The 15592-nt window shown below is 43.2% G+C and overlaps 1 protein-coding gene across 1 annotated transcript; it reads left to right on the forward strand.

The window, feature by feature from the left end:
* Positions 1-5310: 5310 nt before the first annotated feature.
* On the forward strand, positions 5311-14553 carry LOC137381433 (uncharacterized). Its single transcript, XM_068054020.1, has 4 exons — positions 5311-5579; positions 9146-9220; positions 10680-10833; positions 12837-14553. Exons 2-4 carry the CDS (start codon positions 9178-9180, stop codon positions 13279-13281), a joined length of 642 nt encoding a protein of 213 aa, XP_067910121.1. The 5' UTR covers positions 5311-5579; positions 9146-9177; the 3' UTR covers positions 13282-14553.
* Positions 14554-15592: the final 1039 nt, after the last annotated feature.

A 15592-nucleotide genomic window follows, 5' to 3' on the forward strand; every position in this document is an offset into this window, starting at 1 on the left:
GTACTACCACTGTGCTAAATGGGATAGATTTCAAACAGATCTAGCAATGCAAAACTGGACAGCCATGAGGCACTGTGGGCCATCAGCAGCAGTAGAATTGTACTCAACCACAATCTGTAACCTCATGGCCCGGCATATCCCCCACTCTACCATTACCATGAAGCCAGGAGACCAACCCTGGTTCAATGAAGAGTGTAAGAGGGCATGCCAGGAGCAGCACCAGGCATGCCTCAAAATGAGGTGTCAACCTGGTGAAACTACAACACAAGACTATCTGCGTGCCAAACTGCATAAGCAGCATGCGATAGATAGAGCTAAGTGATCCCATAACCAACGGATCAGATCTAAGCTCTGCAATCCTGCCACATCCAGCCGTGAATGGTGGTGGACAATTAAACAACTAACTGGAGGAGATGGCTCCACAAATATCCCCATCTTCAATGATGGGGGAGCCCAGCGCATGAGTGTGAAAGATAAGGCTGAAGCACTTTGCCGAGTTGATGATCCATCTTGGCCTCTTCCTGAAGTTCCCAGTATCGCAGATGCCAGACTTCGGCCAATTCGATTCACGCCGCGTGATATCAAGAAATGACTGAAGGCACTGGATACTGCAAAGGCTATGGACCCTGACAATATTCCAGCAATAGTACTGAAGACCAGTGCTCCAGAACTTGCTGCGCCCCTAGCTATCCTGTTCCAGTACAGCTACAACACTGGCATCTACCCGGCACTGTGGAAAATTGCCCAGGTATGTCCAGTACACAAAAAAGCAGGATAAGTCCAACCTGGCCAATTACTGCCCCATTAGTCTACTCTCAATCATCAGTAAAGTGATGGAAGGTGTCATCAACAGTGCCATCAAGCGGCACTTGCTTAGCAATAACCTGCTCAGCGATGCTCAGTTTGGGTTCTGCCAGGGCCACTCAGCTCCTGACCTCATTACAGCTTTAGTTCAAACATGGACAAAAGAGCTTAACTCCAGAGGTGAGGTGAGAGTGACTGCCCTAGACATAAAGGCAGTGTTTGACCGAGTATGGCATCAAAGAGCCCTAGCAAAACTGAAGTCAATGGGCATTGGGGGAAAACTCTTCACTGGTTGGCATCATATCTAGCACAAAGGAAGATGGTTGTGGTTGTTGGAGGTCAATCATCTCAGCTCCAGGACATCACTGCAGGAGTTCCTCAGGGTAGTGTCCGAGGCCCAACCATCTTCAGCTGCTTCATCAATGACCTTTCTTCAATCATAAGGTCAGAAGTGGGGATGTTCGCTGATGATTGCACAATGTTCAGCACTATTAGCGACTCCTCAGATACTGAAGCAGTCCGTGTAGAAATGCAGCAAGACTTGGACAATATCCAGGCTTGGGCTGATAAGAGGCAAGTAACATATGCGCCACACAAGTGCCAGGCAATGACCATCTCCAACAAGAGAGAATCTAACTATCTCCCCTTGACATTCAATGGCATTACCATTGCTGAATCCCCCACTGTCAACATCCTAGGGGCTACCATTGACCAGAAACTGAACTGGAGTAGCCATATAAATACCGTGGCTACAAGAGCAGGTCAGAGGCTAGGAATCCTGAGGCGAGTAACTCACCTCCTGACTCCCCAAAGATTATCTTTAGGCACAAGTCACGAGTGTGATGGAATACTCTCCACTTGCCTGGATGGGTGCAGCTCCAACAACACTCAAAAAGCTCGACACCATCCAGGACAAAGCAGCCGACTTGACTGGCGCCCCATCTACAAACATTCACTCCCTCCACCAGCGATGCACAGTGGCAGCAGTGTGTACCATCTACAAGATGCACTGCAGCAACACACCAAGGCTCCTTAGACAGCACCTTCCGAACCCGCAACCACTACCACCTCGAAGGGCAGCAGATGCATGGGAACACCAGCACCTGCAAGTTTCCCTCCAAGCCACACACCATCCTGACCTGGAACTATATCTATCGCCGTTCCTTCACTGTCGCTGGGTCAAAATCCTGGAACTCCCTTCCTAACAGCACTGTGGGTCTACCCACCCCACATGGACTGCAGCGGTTCAAGAAGGCAGCTCACCACCACCTCCTCAAGGGCAATTAGGGATGGGCAATAAATGCTGTCCTAGCAGCAACGCCCACATACCAGGAACAAATAAAAAAAATGTTTGAGTTCTCTTGTGAAATTGTCAAACTGACCATATTCATACAACCCAATGTCAACAGTCACAGAGTTCCACCCTCCCAACTCTGATAGCGTCCAATTGTAACACAGAACAATTGTCAAGGTTGCATGATATTCTTACCCCTTGTACTAAAAACTGAACCAAAACCCAGAAAGGCACAGGAAAAGTATTTTGCAAGATGTTAAGTGAAATAGGTAATAGGTAAGTGCTCACTGCCAAAGTAAAGACAGTTCACCAATTCAAACAACAGCAACTGTGCTTTATAGATTGAGCAAAATCAGATTAGTTCCATTGTGCTGTTATGAACTCATTTAAATGGGTGACAGATATGTTGGGGATGTCCCAGTAATCATGAAATCGAGTATCAATTTCACCTGAATAACTGTTGTAGTTACACTAGAAGATCTGCTTCCTTTAGTCCCCAGAAATTGCAGAATTTGATACGTTACGAATTGGCTTGGCTTTGTCTCCAGTGGGGAGCCTTGTAAAATTGGGAACTGATGGATGTATTGTACTTCGATTTCCAGAAGGCATTTGATAAGGTGTCACATCAAAGGTTTTTGCAGAAAATGAAAGCTCATGGTGTGGGGGTAACATTTTGGCATGGATAGAAGATTGGCGAGCTAACAGGAAACAGAGAGTAGGCATAAATGGGTCATTTTCTGGTTGGAAGATGTAACGAGTGGTGTGTCACAGGAATCAGTGCTGGGGCCTCGACCTTTTACAATTTATATAAATGATTTGGATGAAGATAGGTAGGAAAATAAGTTGTGAAGAGGGCATAAGGAGGGTACAAAGAGATATAGATTGGTTAAGTGGGTGGGCAAAGATCTGGCAAATGGAGTACAATGTGGGAAAATGTGAAATTGTCCATTTTGGCAGGAAGAATAAAAAAGAACCATATTATCTCAATGGTGAGAGGTTGCAGAGTTCTGAGATGCAGAGGGATCTGGGTGTCCTAGTACATGAATCGCAGAAGGCTAGTATGCGGGTACAGCACCTAATTGGGAAAGCTAATACAATGTTATCATTTATTGTGAGGGGAATTGAATACAGAAATAGGTAGGTTATGTTTCAGTTATACAGGGCATTGGTGAGATCACATCTGGAGTACTGTGTACAGTATTGATCTCCTTCTTTAAGTAAGGTTATAAATGTGTTGGAAGCAGTTCAGAGAAGACTTCCTGGATTAATACCTGGAATGGGTGGGTTGTCTTATGAGGAAAGGTTGAACAGGCTAGGCTTATAGTTGCTGGAGTTTGGAAGAGTAAGAGGCGACTTGATTGAAACATACTAGATCCTGGATGCTGAAAGCATATTTCCCCTTGTGGGAGAATCTAGAACTGGGGGTCACTGTTTAACATTTAAGACAGAGATGAGCAGAAATTTTTTCTCTCAGAGGGCCATGTGTCTTTGGAACTCTCTTCCTCAAAAGGTGATGGAAGCAGAGTCTTTGAATATTTTTAAGGCTGAGGTAGATAGATTCTTGATAAGTAATTGGGTGAAAGGTAATCAGGAGTCGGCAGAAATGTAGAGTTGAGGTTACAATCAGATCAGCCATGATCTCATTGGCGGAGCAGGCTTGAAGGGCCGAGTGGCCTACTCCTGTTACTAGTTTGTATGTTCGTAATCATGCTGACTTGGTAAAACTCTTATGACAGAGTCTGGAAACAATGGAAGATTACACAATTACCATGCTCTGCACAGTACTCTGACCATTCCTTTTCCTTTGGATATACCTAAGTGGAGAACGGAGCACATGAACATGAAGACAATTGCTACTAGTTAGCTAATGTCAAGCATAGGTTTTAAGGATCTATATATTGTACAGGATATGGGGAGAGTTGGGAGAGAAACTGATGGAAGACGTGGGTTCAGAGTTAGGGCTTGTGTGCGAGGGAAGAGGAAGCAGCAGAGGGAGCTCGACCTATGGTATCAATCTTGGTTACAAAGAAGTCCATTATTGGAGGTGAGGGGGTGGGGCACAGAGGGTAAAGGAGTCAGGTGGGAGTGGAGGAAAGAAGGCAGAGATTATTTTGATGTCCAGAATGATTCTGGAGTAGTGGGCAGTTTTTGTGAAGGCGAGGCCAACTAGTGCTTGATATGGTCCAGCCACATCTGATGATGGATGGCTAAACCAGTTGTGCACCAGATACGCTCAACTCTGCTTCCCTTAGACCTGAGTGAGTGAAGATGGGGACCATACCGTGGAACGAGTGGACTGGGGGAAAGTGAAGGTTTTACCGGGGAACAAGAGATCAGACATGGAAGCAAGGGAATGGTTCAACTCCGCACAGATCAGGGATGGAACCTGGAGCTGTTTTTCAGTAAGGTTTAGTACCTACTGACCATTCGAAGTGTTCCTCCATCTTACAATCTTAAACATTCTGTGTATTTTCAAGTGTGCTCCTCAATGTCAGTAATAATTTTAATATTGTATTTGTGTCTGTAAAGCACATTTATGAGACACAGCTTGTTGTTACTAATGAACACGATAACCATGACAGAGAAACCCTATGTCAATATAATTGAGGATTAACCACATCGTCACACTTTTCATCCATTAACCACTTAGCCAGAAATGTAAATCCTACCATATGTGATCTAAAATCAACCTGCATCTACTCCCGCAGCAGATTGAATTGCACTATTGCACTTGGAGGTAATTTTAACCTAAACCCCTGCACCCCTCGCAGGAAACTGATGGATCATTTGAACGCTGTTTTTACAAACTGCCCTGATTTTCATGTGCATGAAAGTCAGTTGAAAGCAAAATCGGACGGGGAGTAAAAACAGGATCCGACTTGAAACAGTCAGATTCCTTCCGGACAGAATAAGTTAAAATTACCCCATAATATTCATTTTATCTGTTCCAAAGACACAGGCTACATGAAGGAGAAAACAAATTGCAGGGATATCGGGAAGGAACGGGAGAGTGGGACTTTGCTCTTTGAAACAGCTGGCACAGACGCAATGGGCTGAATGTCTGTACTATTCTATGTTTCTAGGATGTGACCTGATGTAATGTGGTGATATAGCATGACTCCAATCAATTCCACTTGTCCTGCTTAGGGGCTGTACTGTTTTAACTTTATTATTGAGAACGGGAGTTTTCAGAAGTCTTCACTCCAACTTTACTTTGGATTTACTTCTCTCAAGGACAGGGCTGTTTGCAGCAAATTTACAGTCAGCCACAGATATAATTGTCCACAGTGGTAACTAGCTTACTGTTTAATTAGATTAGAGAGACATGGAACTGGTAAATTTGTTCTGTTTGCCAGAAGCAAACACGGAGAGGTCAAAAATCTTGATAATTGATTCTACGTTTCCATCAAGTTAATAAACCTCAGAAATTTGAGGATCAGAAAGCAGCCGCACTGTGGGCAGGAGGACTAATTTGACCCAGGTAAGAGATGCTTCTTCAGTTTCCCGAGATTTCAACAGCAGTGCATGAAAACCAGTAAAATTACAAGAATATGTTCTTCAGTGACAGTTCAATGAAAAACTTTTTGATATCCAATTTTGTTCAGGTCCCCAAATGGCTGTGTGGTTAAGTTCCCAATATGGCATTGAGCCACATAGGCTGGGAGTTAAATTGATTTAATTTATGCCCAAATGTAAAAGGACTGAGTGCTAATCCGCTGAATCACATAGACCTAATGCTGAGCACTTTCTCATCCAGATACTGCAGCAATATATAAATATGCTTGTATATGTTTTTGTTGGAATTATTGTCACCAAGCATTAATACATTTATTGGTGTTAGGCATGAAAAGGAGCAACCTTTAGACATCAGTTAAAAAATTATATTTCCCTACATTTAATATTAGTAACTAGCAGAGACCCGCAAAACATTTGTGGTCAAATCAGTACCTTTATTGCAATTGCACTTCTTTAAATACAGGATTTCTAGTTATTCTTTCACCAAAAACTTCAACAGAATCAAAACTTCTCACTCTGTAAAAAGCTCCATGAAGCTGTCCATGTGTAAAAACACACCTCGGAATAGAAATACAAATTTTGTCAAGCGTCCGGCCTTGTCACTTATTTATAGTCAAGGAATATGAAAATCTAATTGGGAAATATTTTCTCTTGAGTTGAAAAGGCGGGTTTACATCTGCTGGGCTCAATATTATTTGAGGAATAAACAGTTTATTTCCTCGAAATCTGCCTGTTACAATTTCAGCATCTAACATTAAAGAAAAGAGTTTCCTAACTACCAGTCTTGTTCCATTACAAAGTCCTTGTTTAGGATTCAAGTTTTGTAGCAACATTAAAACTGCTGCTTCCTTGAGACTATGTTTGTGTGGTGGTATGCCCATTGGAGTTAGACCATGCAGAAACTCTGGAGGGTACAGACTGTTATCATCTTCTTTGTCTATAGAATCAACACTGATGTATTCTGTTAATTCATCTGACAGCTTTTCATTCAAATCTGGGGAATCTTCATTTTTAGCACAAAGAATAGCTTTCAAATAATAAGTTGTACCAAATAATTGTCCCTGCCGTTTTGCCACACTTAACCAATTCCATCATCTTATTCACCCCTCCCATGCCACCCCCATGCTATCCCCTCCCTCCAATGACATCCCCATCCCCATCCCATGCCATTCCATCTTTCCCATGCCATCCCTCTCATGCCATCCACATCCCATTTCTTCTATCTCTTTCATGTCATCCCCATCGGGCTCTTTCCATCCCCATCCATCTCATCAATCCCATCCTATCCCTCATGGAACCAATCTCTCCAGCCCGGGTGTTTTTGCTGTTGGGTTCCTGTTACTATCCGCTGTTTTTATTCTCCACCAAACTCCCCCACCCTGCTGCTGCCACCGCCACCAGCCATTGGCTGCCACACGTGCATCACGCACTCCAGTCCTCCACTTGCCCCTTGTGCCTCTGCATGCACCAGGCACCGTCCACCGAATAAACCCACCAACAGAGTGCTCTTTAAACTGACCAATCAAAACAGTCCAGACAGACAAAAACAAAAATATTATTATTATAGATTGCAGAAAATGAATGGGTTAATTGTAGATTTTTTTTATATTTAAAAGCCGGCTGTATGTATTCTTTTTACAATAATTCTTGTGTCATTATCTATGGCCTGTACAACAGACACAGTTTCATTAAAAATGACTGTTGTTGAGAGGGTTCTAATGTGCAGTGACGAATGTCCAATGAAAAGAGACAAAATAACTTCCTGACAATTTGAGAAGGTTTGAAGTGATCACACTAGAACCATCCCCCTGATTTGGGGGCAGAGTGGAAGTTTCATGAGACACGAGCATTTTTGGAAGAAGAGAAGACCAGCAGGAATTTGAAAGATTAGCAGCTTATTCACCTCAATAGATGATGGTAGGCAGTTCTAGGGAGTGAACACCTTTCCCAAAGTATTCTCACCCAGTGTCAGCTACATGCATCCAGTTCAGTACAGAACCGTAAACTGCACAAAATATCCTTTTACTCTGCTCCAGTCTTGGGAAAAACACTCTCTCCTGTTTTAGTGTGAATATTTCCACTTCTCACACCAGTCTATCCCATGGCCTGTCTGAAGAAGATTGCTAATTTTTGTCCGACCTTCAAACTCCTAGGAAGAGGAGCACTATCCAGGTAGTCTACATCCATACTGATCAGTTGCAAATAGTAGACCTTGTAGAGTTATTACTGACTAGAACTGAAGAGCAGTTAGGTTAATAGGTTAAACTAATGATATGACACAAGGTAAAAATTGTGACGAAGAAGGGAAGCCATTTATCCGCAGCCCAATAGAACTGTGGAATAAGTTACCATGAAAAGACTTGAAAATAGGGGAGATGCTTTTGGTACATTGGGTTGTCGTCTAGTAGCTGGTAGGCTACCTCTTTCACATAAAAACCGAATAACCAACAGAGAGGAACAGAGAGCAAGACTTTCACATTAAAGCATGGCTACCCGACCTGAACCCAACCAGACCCGAAGACATTTGTTGGGTTCGGGTCAGGTCGGGTCTCTTTTCCGGGTCCGGCATTCGGGCTCTGGTCAGCTCGGGCTGGACACGGACACGGTGCTGCCTTGCTCAGGGAGGGAAGTATTCTTCAAAATTTGAACATTCAGCCGGGACATCAAGACGGGGATCGTGCTGCCAGAGTGGAGGATCACAACATTTGGAAAAGGTAGAGCACAATAACCTGTTTAATTTAATTAACTTTATTACAATAGTCGGGTCGGGTCAGGTCGGGCTCGGGAAAAAAATCAATGGACTCGGGCCTGGGTCGGGTCGGGTTGGATGTGGTCGGGTCGGGTTTCAATTTCACACCCGGGTGGGCCTTTATTTCATACTATCAGTCCAGGGTAGATTTGGACTCAAATTCTACAGTAAGCAGTCAGTCGCATTTACTCAAACTCAAATGAAGGAAATAGGTAAAAATAGGGAAAAATTCCAAAAAGATGTCAGAAACTCTAAATATTATTAATGCGTTCATGTATTTTTACCTATTTGCATTCTCTAAATTTTTTTTAAAATTGGGAGTCCAAGGAACAATGGTGGAGGCTGACAGCAAGCGTTACAAGGTTAAACAAAAGAAATTGGGGATTAGGTGAGACCACGCTTGAGTTTTATAAGCCTGATTGCAGGAAGAGGCAAAGACTTGGGAAAGAGGAAGTTCCACAGTTTTGCTGTGCTGCGAAAGAAATATCTGGAAAAATTAAAAGGGTGAGCAGAAAAGTAAACATTAAAATTGATTATAAGAATGAGATGGCAGGGAGAATAGAAATGGGTCTGTCAACTACCCAGGATCTGGGAAAATCTTATCTTCCATCAGACACCTATGAGTTACTCCAGTGACTTGAACAAACCAAACTATAATCTTCACTACTTATCTAATTCTATATTTACTTTGTATGTTTGGTAATGAATTGTATGGATGATAATGAGCTCTCTATTCCGTAAATTGTTGTAAATATAATGATTATATACATTTAATTCTCTAGCCTTCACAGTGGTTTGAGGACCGGACACCATCATGAAGATATTTGCAGTTACTTTGGTACTCCTTGTGGTCAAAGGTAAAAAACAAAAACTCTTCAAACTAACACAAAACACAATGAACATTGAAAAGAAAACAATACTGTAGAAAATCACAGCAATATACAATATATAACATTGACACTTTCAGTTTGTAGCTTCCATTGCCTGTGTAGTGCAGGGAGCACATGGCACTATAGATAAGAACATATGCAATGCAGTACATTACAACAACTATGTCCTAGATTGCTGAGTAGCAGAATGCAAGCTCAATTCTTCCATAGATGAGGTACATTAGTGCTGGGATCAAACATTTCTCCACATTTTGCACTATATATCAGCATTCGGCAATCCCACCTCAGCACAGAGTGAGCCAGATGCAAACTTAAGCTACCTACAATCTACCCCCATGCATTCATCAGGATGAAGGACATTAGTGCTGGAGAATGGAGCACATTCCTTTCAATTATCCATTGAGTTTATGATTGAAGCTGTATTGCTAAATGGGATGAATTCAATGGAAGCATCTCTCTATAGGAGGAGCAGAAAGTGAACAAAGGCCCTTCCTCAAGCACATCTTGGTGCAGCCAGCTTAAAATGGCCTTGGTAAGATTATGGAAACCAGGGTCACCTAACATGTGACCCAGTTGGACTGGAGGTGATGTCAAATGATCTACTGCTAGACCACACTCTGTGGGCCAAGACAATGCCATGGCTTTGATTGACATCTATAGATATAAACAAACACATTAAGAGGAAAATGTTATAAATTACTGATTTTTTCCCCCCCAAATTGGTTATTTTTATGAAATGGACCAGAATTAAAGCAAATCTCTTTAACGTGGGTCTTCAATTCTTCTTCATGTAAGGGCATCTTCAAAATGAATTGCCGTGGGATTCATTTTTGATGCTGCTGTGAGGGAATGCTGCCTTGTCCTTTAGATAAGACATTAGACTGACACCCTGGCTATTTGGGTAGTGCAAGATCCCAGGACAGTATCCAAAGAAAGGCTGCAAGTTTTTCCAGTGTCCTGGCCAACAGTTCTCCCTCCAGCATGCTTCTTCAAAACATTCATTCTTCATTCGTTCTCCTCATTGCTGTTTTTGGGATCTTGCTGTGCACAGCATGGCTGCCTCAAAGTAATTAGCTGCATGTGAAGGGCTTTGTGATGTTTTGATGAGGTGAACATGCTTGTTTATTATGTTTGATGTTAGAAATGTGTGACTAGCACTTGGGTCACAACACTTGATCCGAGTAACCCTGGGCAAGGGAGAGCAAGAGCTTCTGCTCCTCATTGCTATACAGCACCCTCGGCTGCAAGGTGTGTCTATGGACATCAACCTGTCCTACAGCAAGGATCATGTCTTCAGGAGAGGAGACTGAGGGAAAAAATACACAAATTAATAATGGCATCAGGGAGGTAGGTACTCATACCATCTTTATAATAATCATGCATAAAAAGAAGCACTAATCAGTTTTTTTTCTATGTTCTTGCCCAGTAATCCAGGGTGGTGTCATCCCTCGGGATGAATCCATATCCAACAAATCTATACACTTGCAGCTAAACTATCTGAAGTTATTAGAAAAAGGATTTGATGCAGCTGGAGTTGTTCTTAGTGCCATTGCACAGACTGAGGTGGCCAAATCAGCTTTGTAAGTAGTTAACTACCAGCTATTAAAACTATCAAGCTATTTTCAAGTAGTTCTACCTTTGTCTCCTTCTTTTAAAATGCTCTTTAAAACCTACATCTTTGACCAAGGGGTACCTGTCCCAATATGAACTTATATGGCTCGGTATCAATTTTTCTTTGATAATGCTCCTGTGAAGCAACTTGTGACATTTAACTAATGTAAAGGCAGGATATAAATGCAAGTTGCCCTGTTTGTTATAATTGTAATTTAAGTCAGTTGGGGGATTCTTTTTTATTCATTCTGTGGATGTGGGCGTCGCTGGCCAGGCCAGCATTTATTGCCCATCCCTAAGTGCCCTTGAGAAGGTGGTGGTGAGCTGCCTTCTTGAATCATTGCAGTCCTTGGGGTGGAGGTGCACCAACAGTGCTGTTACACAAGTGGGCTGATTCCCCACTCATGTGGAACACGAGGCAGGAGATCATGCCCTCCGTAGCTTTGGAAGCTTCCCAACTGGCCAGATCAGGACAACAAGCAGCTGATCCCACTGAATTGACACGCAAATTCTAAACTTAGACAGTGCAGGTCCACAGAACACATTCTGTCAGTCATCAAAGACCAGCTATACGAGGGACCTCCAGTAGCGTCATTTAAAGGGCCAACCATCCAACTTGCAAAAAAGTATATTTAGACTGAGTTCTGTGGTTGTAAACTTTGTGGACATACTGTGGAGTGTTTTTGGGAGTGTTGCGATGAGTTACTGGATGTGGCATGGAAGGCCAAGCCTCCGACAGGTACGGGGGCTGCAGTTGCAGTGCTACTGGGTCTGTTTCCCAAATGGCCAGATCTGGCTGATTTGATGCGCAAATTCCAAATGTGGACTGCATTCTCTGGTCACTCATCAAAGAACATACATTTGGCTACAAGAGGGAGTATCAGACCAAGTGACGGGGCCTCTTCATCTTCCTCCTTGGGCAGCTGTGGCTGGGCAGGTGGCATTAGTTGGGTGTGTGAAAGTAGAAAGTAGAAAATCAGAAAAGAGAGGTCGGAGCTGTGTGTGAGGCTGGCATCATTGGAATGTGTGTGAGGGTGAGGTGGAATATCTGAACGTTAGGCCTGAGTCCTGAGTGCTAGGGCTGCTGATGGTTGAGTGATAGGAGTGTGATACATTGGACAGTGGAAGATGTTGAAGGTGCGATGGGTAGGAGATGTCCTTTGAAGATGCATTCACTGACCTGGACCACACGCATGAATTCAGGGAACGTATTGCGGCACTGCTGTGAGCTCCTCGGGGCTAGACTCCGGGCAATGATCTCCATGGCCACCTGCTCTCATTTCCTTCTGAGGGTTTACCATGAGGGACTGCGGCTCCCTCGCAGAAACATCACCTCTCGACCTTCAGCACCAAGGAGCCCTCTCTCTTCTCTGGTGCTCCATTTGTCCAGCTCCTACATGCAGCCAGTGTCAGTGCAGGCAGTCAGCAGCAGCTCACAGTTGCCCTTTAAGAGAGGCAGACTGCCTTTAAAAGGAGCAGGCTGGCTGCACCACCTGCTATTAGTGCACGCTGCTCAGCCTCCTGCTGAGTGCGTTGGCAGCCAGCCACCTGAGTCTCATTCAGACCAATCAGGTAAATGAGGAGTCAGCACCAAGTTTGCGTGCTACCTGCCTCAATGGGAACGGGCTTGGGTGGGTCATGAATCACAACCCACTTGTCCAAAACCAGGTGGGGAACCATTTTTAGCTCTGGGTCCTTTTGTGTATTTGCATCACTCAAGGAGTGGGAAAAGCAGAGCAATGAATAGATAATAGCATTGAATAATCAGATGGTTTTGCTGCATTTAAGGGAGGCTTGCTGCATATTTGAGGGAGAAGGGAATAAAGGGTATGGGGCAGGGTGGGAGGCGTCTCGTGCGGAGTATAAACACTGGCATAGAGTTCCGAAAGACTTGTTTCAGTGCTGTAGATTCTATGCAAGTTTATGTAAATTGTCCAGACTTTGTAATATCTTTTTTTTTCCCTCTACAAAGGACGTACCTACCAGGTATTTCTAAATTTCACGGTGTACTCATTGGCAAACCAGTGCACGAGCTATCATTATTGACACAAGAACTCAAGTGGAAGGGGATCCCCATCAGAAATTATATTTCTAACCAGACCAGGATAATCTATGTTGCTGAACAGTTACATGAAATGATGGGCAAAGAAATGTCTGCTGCACTTATTCCGAAGCTGGATCAGGTCCGCCATGGTCTCCAGCATTACAGTAGGAACCTGAGCCTCATAGCTAATCGTTTTGATCAGACATTCAAGGGTGTTGCTCACAAATTGGAGAAATGGTACAAGAGGTCCACTCCTTACACTGACAAAATATATCAACTATTTCAAAAACTGAGCAACTACCTTCAACCTGCATTTCATAAGACCAAGGAAGGATTGAAAAAATTGTTAACTAAATGGAGTGAAGCAACATGAGCTGTGCCTTAAAATTATGCTTGATGGGCTCTGACACCAATGACGCTAATTAGGGCCAGAGAATATAAATTAAACTTCAAACCAATCATAATGTAACCAGCCCCCATTCTATATTGGTATTCATAATTAACATAAACATTTCAGTTACTGTGGCATAAAATGGCATGAACTAAATAGTAATTTTTTTATTTTTAAAACCAACATCATTTTTCAGTGAATGAATGGCCTCATTGACACTTCCTGGTGGCCCCCTGGATGTATGTTTTACCTGTAATATCATAACACAGACAATCCATTCAGCCAATCTGATGATGTCATATTATTCCCCCAATCAAATTAAATCACAAAAGCTATGAATCTGGAACCAATGACATATGAGTAGACTAATAACAAAATCTTAGTAACTAATAATATTAAAGCAGGATCTTACCTGTCCTTGGATTTTGTCTGTAATTGGATGTTCAAGCAGCTCGGGCTTTTGAAGTGATGCAGCAGGCAGGGGAAACATAAGAACATCAGAAATAGGAGCAGGAGTAGACGATATGGCCCATCGAACCTGCTCTGCCATTCAATGCGATCATTGGCTTCAACTCCACTTTCTTGGCCACGCCCCATATCCCTTGATTCCCTGAGAGACCAAACATTTGTCTATCTCAGCTTTAAATAAACAATGGAGCATCCACAACCCTCTGGGGTAGAGAATTCCAAAGATTCACAACCCTTTGAGTGAAGAAATTTCTCCTCATCGCAGTCCTCAATGATTGGCCTTTACCCTGAGACTGTGCCACCGTGTTGACTCATCAAACCCTTCTGTACAGAGATCAGAAAATATAGAGTACACTGGCTGCAAAGGCACAGAGGGGGAGTAGCTGAAATGCAACAGTAGTTATTGCCCTTTCTTAATAATCCCATCAAATGATAGAAACAAGTCCACAGCCAACTGGAATAGGATGCATGATATATTCTACTTTTAATCCTCTCTGTCTGTGTATGATTTGGAAAAATATTTACAAAATGCTGGGGCCATAGAAATACGTTCAACAGATCCAATTATCTCACTCATTCTTGATAAATCATATCCCCAACATTGTTCTCTCTGAAAATATGCAACAACTTGAGATGCTTATTAGTAATTGCACTTATGTGTTAACATTAATAGGAATGTTGAATTATTTTCACATCATTAAAGGTTGCAAATGGATTTTGAATGTGCTCAATAGCTTATATAGTGTATTCATCATATTACACAGAATAAAAGTGACATACTCAGAAGCAGTGTCATTTGTCCTAAGTATCTTAGCTGTTGATTAAAAGTAAGTGTTTAATGGGCCTGGGCTGCTGCATGGATAAATACACTATACAATGTGTGGTTCAGTTTAATAAGACAGTTAGCCTCAGCACCCTTGGTCACTTCCCATGATTTTTGCTCTATGTCATCAAGACCGCCCACTTCCACCCTCTACTCTGTCGCTGCCTCAGCTTATTTGCTACTGCAACCCTCATCCTTTGTTACCTCAATGGTACCTCCCGCCTTCCACCCCCCCATAAACAGGACAAAGCAGCCCATTTGATCAGCACCCCATCCATCACTCCCTCCAGCACTGACACACAGTGGCAGCAGTGTGTACCATCAACTGCACTGCAGCAACTCACCAAGGCTCCTTCGACAGCACCTTCCAATCCCGCGACGACTTTCACCTAGAAGGACAAGGGCAGCAAAGGCATGGGAACACCACCACCTGCCAGTTCCCCTCCCAAGTCCCACACCATCCTGACTTGGAACTATATCGCTGTTCCTTCACTATCGCCATATCAAATTCCAGGAACACCCTCCCTAATAGCACTGTGGGTGTACCCACACCAGATGGACTGCTACAGTTCAGGAAGGCAGCTCCCCACCACCTTCTCAAGGGCAATTTGAGATGGGCAACAAATGTGGGCCTTCCCAGTGACAAACACATCCCACAAAACAAATAAAAAAAACCTTGAGCTCATCCAAAACTCTGCTGCCTTAATCCTAACTCACACCAATTACTGTTCACCCATCACCCCTGTGTTTGCTGACCTACATTGGCTCCCACTCAGGCAATGCCTCAATTTTAAATTCTCATCCTTGTCCTGCTACCTTCTTATGTAGCTCAGTGTTAAATTGTGTTTGATAATGCTCCTGTGAAGTACCTTGCGACCTTTTAGTTTGTTAAAGGCACCAAATAAATGCAAGCTGTTGAGGTTGAACAAGAACACTATTGGGTTTATGTGTGAGACCCTCCATGACCAGATAGTTTGCAGTGTATAGGCCCACATTAATGGT

Source organism: Heterodontus francisci, chromosome 22 (genome assembly GCF_036365525.1).
Source record: "Heterodontus francisci isolate sHetFra1 chromosome 22, sHetFra1.hap1, whole genome shotgun sequence".
Classification (NCBI taxonomy): Eukaryota; Metazoa; Chordata; class Chondrichthyes; order Heterodontiformes; family Heterodontidae; genus Heterodontus; species Heterodontus francisci.